This window comes from Adiantum capillus-veneris, chromosome 6 (genome assembly GCF_014529385.1).
Source record: "Adiantum capillus-veneris isolate H3 chromosome 6, ASM1452938v2, whole genome shotgun sequence".
NCBI classification, from domain to species: Eukaryota; Viridiplantae; Streptophyta; class Polypodiopsida; order Polypodiales; family Pteridaceae; genus Adiantum; species Adiantum capillus-veneris.
In genome coordinates this window covers 28,971,112-28,985,151 of record NC_140936.1, presented here as the reverse complement: position 1 = coordinate 28,985,151, position 14,040 = coordinate 28,971,112, and the positions used below count along the sequence as shown (strand labels likewise).

General features: G+C 41.5%; 1 protein-coding gene across 1 annotated transcript; it reads right to left on the bottom strand.

Annotated features, from left to right (window-relative positions):
• Positions 1 to 8,978: 8,978 nt before the first annotated feature.
• Positions 8,979 to 10,393, bottom strand: LOC147455289 (uncharacterized). The gene is made up of 4 exons (XM_086513686.1): positions 10,121 to 10,393; positions 9,893 to 10,027; positions 9,404 to 9,670; positions 8,979 to 9,056 (listed from the first exon to the last, which is right to left on the bottom strand). Exons 1-4 carry the CDS (start codon positions 10,391 to 10,393, stop codon positions 8,979 to 8,981), a joined length of 753 nt encoding a protein of 250 aa, XP_086369812.1.
• Between the last annotated feature and the right edge of the window lie 3,647 nt (positions 10,394 to 14,040).

Genomic DNA, 14,040 nt, shown 5'->3' with positions numbered 1-14,040 from the left:
TAAGGGGGTAGCACCTAGCAAGTTTGAAGCGATTCTGAGTTCATTTGATGTGCAAACGGTGTTATGGGCGTTTAGGGATAGAGTGGGTTGAAGTTAACAAGGATTAGTGATTGATGCATCATAGAAGTGCGTATGTGTAGGTTGGTCTCAGCCTGACAAGCTAACGAGATTGCCTCTGTGCACCTACGGGTTAGTCATGTCACCGGATGATAAGTATGTTGTCTGTGTCGTGCTTGTGAGCATGAACAGGGGAGTAGTTCGCCATAAAACACTACCTTCTCCTTTGTTTTCTCTAAAAGTTCTCTTTTCCTTCGTGGTATTTGAGGGCTTGAGAAGAGGAAAACGAAGGAGACAAGCTTTCTCAAGTTTGCATGTAATTTGGCTATGAAGATTCTATGCCACAAGGTCCTTGTGATTGTAATTTAGCTCAAAACGATGACTGGCTATGAACTCATAGCACAAGATAGTACAGTTCAGCCTTTTGAGTGGGAATCCGCCTCATGGACTCAGCCCTCAGTACTGTGTTTGGACTAGTTCTTTCAGATTCATAAATTCCTTGTCAAGTGTTATGCTACTTCAACCGTTATTATTGCTAAACACACTAACTAAGTAAATCAAATTAGACATGATTTTAACAATGATTGCATGCAAAAAAAGGTTTTTTTGGGGGGAATTGTGCGCTCTTCTCTATTCTAGAACCAACAAAGAACACACACATCCATGCGTAGTAGTGCACATAGCCCCCCTATGACAGAGAGCCAATGCAAATGCATGCAACACCACCTCTGCATAGTGCGAGCATGTATCACAAGACTCACCAAGGCCTTCCCTAATATGATTTGGTAAATTTTCAGCTCAAGGAGCTTTCACATAAGTATGATGATGTTTTTCCAACATCACTTTCACTTGGGTTACCTCCTAAAGGTTCAGTTCAACACATCATTGATCTTTGGAAGGCACTAAACCCATTAGTAAGACTCCTTATAGGCTTAGTCATAGTGAATCCATTGAGGTAAAAAGTCAGCATGCTGAATATCTCAGCTAGGGTTTCATTCAACATAGTTCTTCGCCATGGGCTTTTGATCCCATTATATTGGTGAAAAAGAAGGACACTACCATGCGTATGTGCGTAGATTACCGCGGTCTCAACTCAGTTACTGTTAAGACCGTCAGTTTTGGAGGGCTGTTTTTTCACATTTCGGTGCTAAAGTAAATCTTAGTACTGCTGATCATACAGAGAAAAATGGTAGGACCGAATAGGTCAATCAAGTCCTAGAGGATATGCTACAAGCATATGTTAGTAATAAGTAGTCCAATTGGGAAGACTATCTTCCAATCCTAGAATTTGTCGAATTTGTTGAAAATAGTCTTAAGCATGTTATGAGTAATTTTAGTCTCTTCATGCTTATGTATAACTATCAACCACGTTCACCCATTTTCGTGGCAACTGAGAATATTCAACAAGTCAGGGACTTTATCCAAGACCATATGGGTATGTTGAAAGCAGCTCATCAAAATGTTCGACAAGCTCAAGATCGTTATAAGAAGTACACTGATGAAAAACACCGTCAAGTCATTTTCATAGAAGGTGGCTATGTCTTTTTATGGGCTCTTGAGCATTCTGATAGTTTGCAAATAGGGCGTGTTCCTAAGTTATCTCCTTGATATTGTGGCCCATTCAAGGTACTCAAGCAATTCAATGATGTGGCTTACAAATTGGATTTACCCGAACATTCTTGTGTTCAGCTTGCTTTTAATGTAATTTTATTGATCAAGACATTCTTATCAATTTCATTAACCTCCTATCTTACTAGATGAACTAGATCAAATTTCATGAATTGCGTACATGGCATCATCTTCACCGTCAAACTTTAATCAGGTGGAAAGATTGACTTGAAGAAGGTGCCACTTGAAAAAACATTCCCGTTCTCAAGAAGATATTTCCCAATTTTGTTCTTGAGGACGAAAAACCTTCTTCAAGGGTGGAGTAGTGTCAGGACACGGGTCCTATGGACACCTCGAACATGGTTCGGTACAGTGGCCGCATGGGTACGAGGCCCTAGGGCATGGCCTTGCCACATGTCAAGCATCCAGTCTAAGGGCTCTATAGGGTAGGGCCTATATAGAGGTTGCTTGGGAGGAGATGGCATACCTGACTTCCTAAGTCCTTACATCTACAGTCCTTATTGCTATCTCTACTAGTAAATTAGTCACTTGGGGGTCTAATATGGTAATGCCAATATAAATTTGAACTCTGAATGATCTTGTTTTACACCATATTGTTGAGATGTCAAGCTCAACACATGGATTTCTTGGATGAGTTCTCATTGAAATTTATCATTGGCACATGTGGAGTGGATATAAGGACCTTTGCCAATGATACCATAGTTGCACTTCACCAACTGGTATACCTACCAAGAGTGATGTCACACTTATTGAGAGATATCCCTCCCTAGGGGTATATGCACAAAATATACAATTTAGACCTTTATACAATATTCAATATACATCACAAATGCAGAATCATTTGCATAGGGGAGGAGCTCCCAACGCCCGACCAAGCATGGAGTTTAGGCGATGAGCTGGACTGCATCCAGAGGCACCTAGCGGCTAGTGATACCTCTAAATGGGTGTTATGAATGAAAGCACGCTTAAGAAAATATAAAATTGTTGAGGGTGAATATATGTGTACACCGCATTGCGAAGAGAGAGAGAGAGAGAGAGAGAGAGAGAGAGAGAGAGAGAGTAGTGAGAGTAGTGGAGGGTGAAATAGAGTGCACAGAGACGTGAGAGAATGACAACAGATAATCTTTAAATGCCCCATCTAAATGAAACAAGCAACCATGTATTAATGCAATAACAAAATCTAGGTATACCATAACATCAAAAAGAGGTTTATGACAAAAAAACTAGTAGAGCACGAGACCCTGTGTAGGGATCGACCGGTCCACCCATCCACGTCCGCTCTACTATAGAGAGAAATATTTTCACTTCGCTGGGAGCGAGCCAGAACACCTTTGAACTACCGGAGTCAGACATAAGCTGAGGCCGCTTCGCCTCTCTCCATAAATCCAAGCTCTGAAAGGACCTCGAGTACCAGTAGGTGGTAGGGTATCAACACCAACCATACCAGTTGCAGTTCCATGCTTCTTTGATGCCCAGCACTGGGTGTTTAGGCAAAGACAAGGGAATATCCCCGACGCGTTAGCCGTGTAGGTCATTCAACCCCTGACGCATCAGCTTAGCAAAAAGAAGAAGACTAGGCAACACCCCTGATACACCTAAGACCCAAGTCCAACGACCCTTTAGTCTACGGCTAAGAGATGTAGGTGATCCTAGTCTTGTAGCGATATTTCCATGAGAATCATAGCACGTGAGTCCAATCACAATAGCACTTTCCATATGCACAAACAATCTTTTCCAAGAAACTAGATTGTATAAGGTCTCTACCCTTACACGTCTACCATAAACCATCCAGATCACCTCATGATCTAATCCCAAAAACCATAAACCATAATCCGATCACATCACATGAGCAAGCATTCCACCCAACGCGGGCGAGGCACAACCAATCCTGCACAACCACTTTAGAACATAACATGACTGCAAAAAGACTTGCAAAGCATAGCATCAATGTCTCTATCAATGATGGTGTGTTGAGGAATAGTAGGCGCATTTGCTTTAACAGCAACCGCATTTCCTCTAGGAGGCATGGTAGCTTACTGCACCATATCAACCATGGTCACACTTAGTACAATTTTCCAATCTGTTGGCAGTCCTTTAAGTCAAATAGACTAGACAGTTGAAGACAAGATGAGAGAGAAATAAGAGAAAGAATAATGAATAAATTAATCTAATTTCTATATCACAAAAATCTGGGGTTCCGAAAAGTCTACAAAGTGTCATGAAAGATTCTAATAAATCCTAATGTTTCTAACATGATGCACTCGGTAATATCCATTGTGACACCCTTACACCAATGGAGTATAGTTGCCCCATTCCTTGACTATATCGGACGGTGTCGGAGTGCGCATCTCTCCAGGGTCGACCGTATCGGGCTTCTAGCTGTAGACGAAGATAGAGTCTAGATGCTAACCAAGGGAACCTTAGTGCGGTTAGTGTCAATTTAGTGTTAATTAGATGATATAGAGGTGTTTAGATAGAATTGCAAGAGATTAACACAGATCGAAAAAGAGTTAATTGTCTAAAATCCAGCTTAGAATAGATAATAACACTTAATTAAGCGGGCAAATAGAAGACGCTTCCACTAACACATATTTGGAACCCTTGATGCAAATTGGTTGCATACACCAATGTCGGTATGCCTGTTGATTTGAAATCCCCTATTTAGATAATCCAAACCCGATCGTAACAACCCTCAAAAATTCATCCTGCTTAGACCTTTTCATGCTTCCTTCTCTTCAATATCCCTCTTCTTTGCGAGTTCGAGAGAGCTTCCAAAAACTCTCTTCTTATTTCACCTGTTTTCTCCCCTTCATTGCATTGAGCTCTTGAGAAAGAGAGAGAGCGAGAGAGAGAGTGTTGGTCTCCTTCTGCCCTCCAAAACCCCTTGCTTTGTCCTCTTCGTCCCCCTACCCAAAGAACTCCCACCCCTCCTTCTCCTTCCTCGGATCTCCAACCCTGAGTTCCCAAAAAAACCCACTTCCTCTTCCTTCCGTGCTCTCTTCAATAGCTCTCCTTCAAAAACTGTCTGAAAACTACCCAAAAATTGCCCTTCTAGGGTGTGTGAGAGCCTCCCTATTTTTGGCCGAACTCTTCCTTTTTTACTTTTCATGGCGTGTGACAAGTCGCTCCAATGCTATTTTTGGCATCTGATTACTAGATCCCCAAGCTTCCCACATGCTCTCCCTCTTAGCCGAGGCACTGACGACGTCTTCGGTGCTCCCAATTTCCCTCACAAAAGAGGTTTGCCCCCATGGGCGTGTGAACTGACCGCCATGCAGTCCTGCCACATCATCAGTCAACTCCATCCACTGTCGAAAACAAAAATCGATTCAGGCGAGGTGGTCTATCGCCGACAGGCAGCACCACCATCTTCCGCAGTGCTCGGCTGCGAGCAAAATCCGCAGCGTCAAACCGCATCTCCATGAGCTCACAAGCTCCTTCGCCTCACCACTGGTTAAAGTGCACGCCTCATGCAGCTCAAATACTCCAAAAATTCCGAGCCCATGCGTGCATGTGGGCTCATCTCACTGCCACGTGAGGCTCCCCTGTTGATTGCCTCTCACAAGGCTTTGAAACCCTCCATGCACTTCAAGATTTTTTTTAAAATCAATCTTTTTCTTTTCCCTAACTTCCCCTGGCTGCTATTGGGTGCTCACCGATCCAATGATCGGGTTGTTGAACCCCGGTGGAAGTCTTGGTTCGTGGCTCGAGCATGCCCAAATCTTGCTACCTTTTTCCTTTCTCGTGCATTCCAACCGAGCCAATTTAAACAGAAAAAAATCACCAGTCACCACCCTGTCGGCAATTGCCGCCACCGTCACAACTTCCATCATTAGGAGATTTCGGAGGTCTTTTGGAGGGCCTTTTGGTAGAGAGAGGAAAATAAGCTCCTCCAATGAGAGAAGAGCCTACGTTACGTAGAAAAATAGATTGATATTAACAAAAATATAAAAGGTGTCCCTCTCCTCATTTAATAATCTAGTGGTCCTTGAAGACGAGCACTCTCTTTTATTTAATGCGAGCACCTTTTTCAAAAGGTAGATGCGGTGCATTTGATACGGGATACGTCATCACTAGAACTCAAAAAGTCACAAAACTCTCAAGTGGTGGAAGATTTTGAAACTTTTGATACTGCCAATGCGTCCGGAACACACATATCTCCTAGAAATGAATGTCCAATTGCCTCGCTTAGACATCCAAAGAGGCCAAAAATGAAACACCCCTAAAAGAACATTTTACTAACGGCGCGCGAGGGGGCATTTCAAAATTTTGGAACGCCTCCTCGCGCGCCGTTAGTAAAAAGGCCATTTTTCCCTCTTTTTAGGGAGCTTTTTGAGAGGAAAATGTCCAAAAACCTCTAAAAAGGGGCTTTTTGGAAAGATAAGTGTCCAAAAATCACTAAAAAGAGCTTTGTACTAACGGCGCGCGAGGGGGCATTCCAAAATTTTGGAATGCCTCCTCGCGCGCCGTTAGTAAAAAGGCCCTTTTTTCCTCTTTTTAGAGAGCTTTTTGAGAGGAAAATGTCCAAAAACCTCTAAATAGGGGCTTTTTGGAAAGATAAGTGTCCAAAAATCACTAAAAAATGCTTTGTACTAACGGCGCGCGAGGGGGCATTCCAAAATTTTGGAATGCCTCCTCGCGCGCCGTTAGTAAAAAGGCCCTTTTTTCTTTTTTTTAGGGAGCTTTTTGAGAGGAAAATGTCCAAAAACCTCTAAAAAGGGGCTTTTTGGAAAGATAAGTGTCAAAAAACCCCCAAAAATGGGCTTTGTACTAACGGCGCGCAGAGGGGCATTCTAAAATTTTAGAATGCCTCCTCGCGCGCCTTTAGTAAAAAGCCCATTTTTGGGGGTTTTTTGACATTTTTTGCCTCTCCGGATGTCGGAATGAGACAAGTAGACATTCGTTTTTAAGGTATTTTGGCGTTCCGGATGCACTGGTGGTGTCAAAATCCTCAAAATCTATCACTATTTTACAGTTTGTGACTTTTCAACTTTCAGTGATGACGTAAGCTGCATTGAATGCGCCGCACCTGCCTCCTGAAAAAGACGCTCGCATTAAATAAAAAAGAGACCGTTTTCAAGGACGATTGGGAATATAAATCTACTTTTCAGAGTGTCTGGTTGTCCTTTTGGACGTACTCACAAGGTGCAAGTGCATTTTAAAAAAAGTTTCTAGAGAGAGAAATACAATTTCTTACAAGGCCCTCCAAATGACCTCCGAAATTTTCTAATGATTTTGCTCATTCGGTCTCCGTTCGAGACACCGTCACTTTCCACTAGCTCCGTACACCAGTCACCACCCTGTCGGCAACTGCCGCCACCGTCACAACTTCCATATTTTGCTTATTCGGTCTCCGTTCGAGACACCGTCACTTTCCACTAGCTCCGTACACCACATAGAAGGCGTATAATCCTTGACAAAGCTCCAAAATCATCACATGGCACATCTACCAAGATAGCCACTCCGACTACAAACCTCGCCCCCACCAAAACTTTGACCGGCCCGTATCGTGGCATCCAAGACTCCAATCGACAATCTGGAAAGACCGACATGCTCTATAAATCAAGGATTACACACCCATAGCTCCAAACTATCTTAGACTACCTGGAATCACTTGGACTATCCATCTCAGATCTGCAATCACTTCCAACTTCAAACCCAAATATCTTGCAATCTATAGCTTTGTTTGAGGAGCCGTTTGGACCTGTTCCTTCAGCACTTCAAGCTCTATGTATCTAGACCAAAACTAGCACCTCAAACATTCTTCACCTGCCACCTTGTCTGGCCCTATCTAAGCCCATCTTGGTCTAGAAACCCACATAAAGAATACATCTCCGACACTTGCTGACATAACAACTGTTAACATTATTCATAAGTTGGAAAAACCTCAAATAACTATGCAGAGTTACAGCTTTCACCCCGTGCCCGCAAAGTGGCACGAGATCCATCCCCTCTGAACCTCCATATCCTCTGGTATGTGCCAATCTTTAGAAGTCCTCCAAGGAAACATCATCATCAGAAGAGACACGCTCATCATCTAAATCCCTATCTTCAGACATGTAGAAGGATCCACCTTCAATTTGAAGCTCTGTATCCCTTTTCTTATACATTTTGACACGGTTTCGTGAAATTGGAACCTTAAGATCTGTACCGTCCAATTCGCATAACTTGTAGGTAGCATTACGATAAGCATGTTTGACCACATAAGGGCCAAACCACCGCTTAACCATTTTGCACATAACTGTGTACTAGTTATCTAAACTACTATCATAAATAAGAACCCAATCCCCTTCTTGAATAGCACTTGGTCGTAGCCTGTGTCGTTTATCAAAAGCATCCTTGTTATTTAAACGAGCATTTCTTAGTTTTTCCTTTGTAGTTTCCACATCCTCATTTCTCCTTTATAGTTGTTGAATCCTCAAAGCAAGTAGATATTCTTTGCTCATCTCTGTATCCCAAGGCAAGATACTCCATGTAGCTACTCTCTCCTCAAGAGGCATAACAGGTTTTTGACCATACGTCAACTCCGACGGCATGAACCTTGTAACAGTACTATCTCTGGTACGGTCTGCCCACAAAGCATATGGTAGCAATCGAGGCCAATCACCAATATTTCCTTTGCATGATCTAGCCAATGCCTTGATAATGGGGGATGTCCCCTCTCACTTTTACCATTTCCTTCCGGGTTATATGCCGTAGTGAGAGATAACTTAATACCTAGATGAGCAAAAACTTCTCTGGCCTCATCAGCATCAAGTTCTCCTCTATCCACAGTAATTTTACCAACACACGCATATTTGCATATTACATCTTCAAGTAAAAACTTGCATACCACACTTGTAGCTTTGGTTTGCAAAGCCCTCCCTTCAACCTGGTTTGTCAAATATTCCTTGGCAAGCACAATATACATATACTCATTTGTCACAATTTTGTAGGCATTGTAATCAAATCGACTACCCATTTGGATATGTTGGATGTAACCCATCGCGGTGCTTTACATTTGAGTACATTTGATATGAATTACATGTTTCAACAAAGCATACCACGTCTTTATACATTCCCTTCCACCAATATCGATCTTTAATTTTAGCAAAAGTGGCGCAAACTCCCTTGTGACCTACCCATAATGACTCCTGGAATTCTTTAAGTACTTGGAGTTGTGTTATTCTATCACAAACCACTTGTTGAGGGGTTCCTCTTTGCTTCTTTGGATGTTTCCATAAAAGCCCATCTTGCAAGAAATATCCACAAGCCTTCTTACAGATTCGCCTAAACTCTTGCTCGTGGTCCAATTATTTTGTTTCTTTCAGTGTACTCAAATACTTCACAATCAGCAACCATTCACCTTCATATTTATCTTTTGCAAAATACTGTAATGAAAAAACCACGGTTTTACATTCTACATGCAATTCTAAAGAGGTAAAGAACCTTCAGCCCACGTCTTCTTTTTTTGAAACCATAATCTCTTCATCCTCAAATCAAGCCCTAGACAACATATCTGTTACCGGATTATTCTTACCTGCAATGTGATGAAACTCAGGATTTAATGACTTTATATATGCAATTCAATGTAGCATGGCTATATTTGGTGTAGAACAACTTGTGATCATCTCAAGTAATGGCAAGCAATCTGTTTCCACTATTACAAAAGCACCAATAAAGTACTCCTTGTCACACCTTAGGGCAATTTTGCTACATCCCAAAGTTCCCTTTTTACTTGCGGATATGCTCTGGGATGAGCACTTAATACTTTGGCACCAAATCTAATATCATATCTTTTCCCCTCTTCGTCATCTTGTCCAATATCCCACCCAATACATGTGGGACTCGTGTCAACCATCACAATGATTGGCTTCCCACTTCTATGATCTGCTTTCCTTAATGTAGGAGCCTCTTGTAACATCTTCTTCAGTTTTCGAATAGCCTTCATGTGTTCTTCTTTCCAAACGAATTTTTGTCTCTTCCCGAGAAATTGGTATAACACCTGTGCAACATGTGAAAAATGGGGTAACCATATCAGGTAGAAAACACACACACCTAAAAATCTTCACACTTCTGTAATTGAATTGCATGTCTCTTTCATATTTTGAATAGTATCCACTTTGACAGGGTGGGGTCTTCTACCAGATGGTCCACATAAGTGGCCCACAATCAAGACTTTTTTTACCCCAAACATAGACTTTTGGCCTGAGAGTGTAAGGTTGACCTCTTCAAGCCTTGATAATATCCTGTCACAATCAAAAATATGGTTAGCCACAAACTGTCTGCAGCACCTCTTATCCTTGGCTTCATCTTTTTCACACTCTTTTATCAGCACATCGTCAACAAAAGGCATGGTAACCTGAGGAATGAAAAACCACAACACTTTATTCATCCCATTCATCATGTGTGCAACTGAATTAGTTGCACCCTGTGGCAAGGTACAAATTCTTACTAATCCCAAAGGAGTACGCATGGTTGTTAGATCCCTACTTTCCATAGCCAGTTGAAACTGATCATAGCCCGAATACAAGTCTCCCATAGAATAGATAGCTCTACCTGCAAAGGCCTCCGTAAATTCATCAACCACTAGACCTATTCCAACATTTCTGATAGTCACCTTGTCTACTGACTGCATATCTTGTATAAACCTCAATGTACCATTCTTCTTGGGAACTGTAAACCACCTGTTAGAGTAAGGAGCACAAGAGGGCTCCAAAATGCCCATCTTAATCGTCTGATTTAGCAGTTCGACCAAACAAGGAAGATGAGCCTTCGAAATACAAATAGGCCATAAATTACAAGGCAAGTGTGGAACAATACATATCACCATAGGATCAACATAACGGATCTCACCTAGTTGGAAAGAAAAATCATTCCCATGCTTCTTTAACATTTCTTGAAAACATTCTATCTCTTCTCGATCTAGAAAATCTGCATCACCAATCTTCAGTTCCTGTAGAGTCTATTCAGTAAACGAGTGCCCAATTTTACCTAGATCACGGAGGATAGGTTTTTGAGATTATTTCTCCATAACTATATCACTCTCTTTTGGCAACGAAATGTCCACTGGTCTGACCTTCTTTGCCACTATTTTGTATTTTGTATTCACTTGTACCTCTTATGTATCTAACTCTTCTTTGAATTTCAAAATAAATGTGAAAAAATAGGGGAGTTAAGGGATGTATCTTCGTGCTAAGATATGTGTGAGAATGACAAGTGTTTAACTGAAATATATGAGAGAGACAATGATATACTGAAAGGAATATCTTTATTGATGATGAAGGTTCCTTGAGATACAATATTGGTACTTGCAAACTACCAATGCAGGTACTACAAACTACCAATACAGGTACTGTGACACAGTCTTAACAGTACTAATAACAGAGAGTAAATAGTACCAAACAGACAGTTATGGTACTCTGGAAGTACCTAGACAGGTACTCGAAAAGTACCAATGGTACCATTAGGCAAAATTTGGACTCACAAAGGGGCCCTTTAAGGAGTTTGACTTTACATCTCTCTACTAAAATGGGCGCATGGATAAATTTTTTCAAACAAACTCTAGAGTTGACGGAGGTTTGACAGTTAAAATGTCCTCTTTAAGCTCTATCTACTGATATATAGCACCCCATGAGATTCCTCATATTTTAGAAGATTCTTTTTTTGATTCACTTAGATTCCGACAGAGTTGTCACATCATAGGTGAATCAAAAAAAGAATCTTAATTTTAAAATATGAGAAATCTCATGGCGTGCTATATATCAGTAGATAGAGCTTGAAGAGGACATTCTAACTGTCAAACCTCCGCCAACTTTGGAGTTTGTTTGCAAAAATTTATCCATGCGCCCGTTTTGGTAGAGAGAGGTAAAGTCAAACTCCTTAAAGGGCCCCTTTGTGAGTCCAAATTTTACCTAATGACAGTATAGGTACTTCTGTGAGACTGAATGGTTGATCCCCAAACTCAAGCTAGAGGTTAAAGTCCCAAGTACAATGAGTGTGTTTTCCCAGATAACAAAACTCTATACAAGATGATCTAAGCCTCACAAGGTCTCTTAGCTCTCTCTCTCTCTCTGTGTTCTCTGTCTTTCTCTCTGTTGTCTGTCTCTCTGTCGAACTATTATACTGGTACATCTTTATATATCTGTATCTCTCAATGCTGAGCATAAGTCGTGGATCCCTTTGGTAGGTAGATGCACCATTATGTGGGGAGCATATCTCCTTCATAGTCCAAGAAGAGATCATGGCTGTATCTCCAAATAGGTAGCTCCCAAGTTGGCAGGTTACCCTCTGTGTGCAGTCTGCAACTCTGTAGGCAGCCAACTTGGCACCTTCACCAAATATGCTAGAAGCTGAATTCGGATAAACCCTCTGAGAGGATTATAGTCCACATGGATTAGAACAATTTCTCTTTGTATTTCTCCACGAGATCACAGCTATAGGTGGCTATTTTCATCCCTACAAATCTGCCTGCTTCACCTCCTGAATCTGCTCCTACCGTTTAGATACTTTTCCACCTAACTGCTTGTTGGTTGTTGTAGATGCTTCAACATGTATAGCTGATGATGCAAGGGTTATTGAACATCCAAAATGATGTCAAGTCATCATCCCAAGCTACCATGCCATCATGCTACCATAGCATCATGCTTAAGCCTTTGTTCCCACCTTATTCAAGTAGATGTGTTGGACTTGTAACTTTAACACCTTCCCTCAAGTCCATAAGCATCTTGAAAAGAGTAAAACCTGAAAAAAACAACTAAAGCAAACCAAACATTAAATTGTTGAAGCCTTTGTTGTGATGCCTTCCCTTATTCTTCAATTCCTTCCCTTAAGGGAAGCTGCATCATGCCAAGTGTTGATCTATGCTTGAAGAAAAGCTCCTTCCCTAGAGCTTTGGTAAAGATATCAGCAAAATTCTCCATGGTGCTGCAATGGTGTAAGACTATGTCTCCACTTTGCACCTTCTCCCTGATGAAGTGCTCTCTGACTTCAATGTGCTTGGTCCTTTGATGTAGCACTGGATTCTTTGCTAAAGATTCAGCTGAGGTGTTGTCACACATGATAGGTGTATCTTGGCCACTTCCATAGAAACCAAGTTCCTGCAAACATCTTTGCAACCAAATAGCTTCACAAGTTGCTATAGTAAGATCTTTATATTCAGCCTCTATTGATGAAAGGCTGATGGTGTTTTGTTTCTTGGAGCTCCATGAGATGGCTCCTGCACCTAGAAAGAAAGCATTGCCACTAATGCTCTTCCTATCCACTAATTCTTTCAAGTACCGAAGTACTCTCTTGGCTGCATTCCAATGAGATATCTGAAATCCTTGAGATTGGAGGTGATCATCAATCCTCCCATACCAAGCTCTTGAAGCTTGCTTCAATTTGTGCCTATCAATCTTCCCTTCCTTGTTGAACTTCAGCTTGTAAAGCCACTTGCATCCAATGGCTTTCTTGTTGGGGGGTAATGGACATAGATCCCATGTCTCATTCTTGTGGAGAGCATCCATCTCCTTTTCCATAGCTTGGCTCCATTCCTTCTTGGTACTAGCTACCTTGTATGTGGTAGGTTCTTCATGCTGTAATATGGAGCTAACAAGTGCAAGATTGCATTGCTAAAAATTTGATTCATTAACTCTGTGATATGTTAATCTTTGAGGTTGTCTTCTAGTCCTTGAAGACCTTCTAAGGGCTGCTTGATGCTCCTCATCTTCTTCCTCTAGTTCTTCAATAATCTCCTCTTGTATGATGGATGGTATGTCCATCTTGAGAGGTGATGGAGAGCTTGCATCCTCTGACTTTGTGGCTGATTTGAAGCTTGCACTCTCATCAAATATGACATCCCTTGAAATGAATGACTCCTTCTTGATAGGATCATATAGCTTGTAAGATTTGCTTACATCACTATATCCAACAAGTATGCATCTCCTTGACTTGTCATCCAGCTTCTTCCTCTTCTCATCTAGAATGTGAGCAAATGCCAAACATCCAAAGACTCTGAGGTGATCTACCTTTGGCTTGACCTTATGTAGAGCTTCATATGGTGTGATTCCCTTCAAGATATCTGTAGGAGACCTGTTCATCAAATAGCATGAAGTGTTGATAGCTTCAGCCCAATAGCTATTTCTAAGTCCTTTGTCTTTGAGCATACACCTGGCTTCTTCAAAGAGTGTCCTATTCTTCCTCTCTGCTACTCCATTTTGTTGAGGAGTATAGCTGCAAGTTAGTTGCCTCTTGATCCCATGTTCAAGGAGGTATTTGCTGAAATCTTTGGATAAGAATTCTCCTCCATTGTCAGACCTGAGAGCTTTGATTCTTCTACCTGTCACCTTCTCAATCATCATGTGAAAGAGATAATAAGTGTGCCCACCAAGTGAG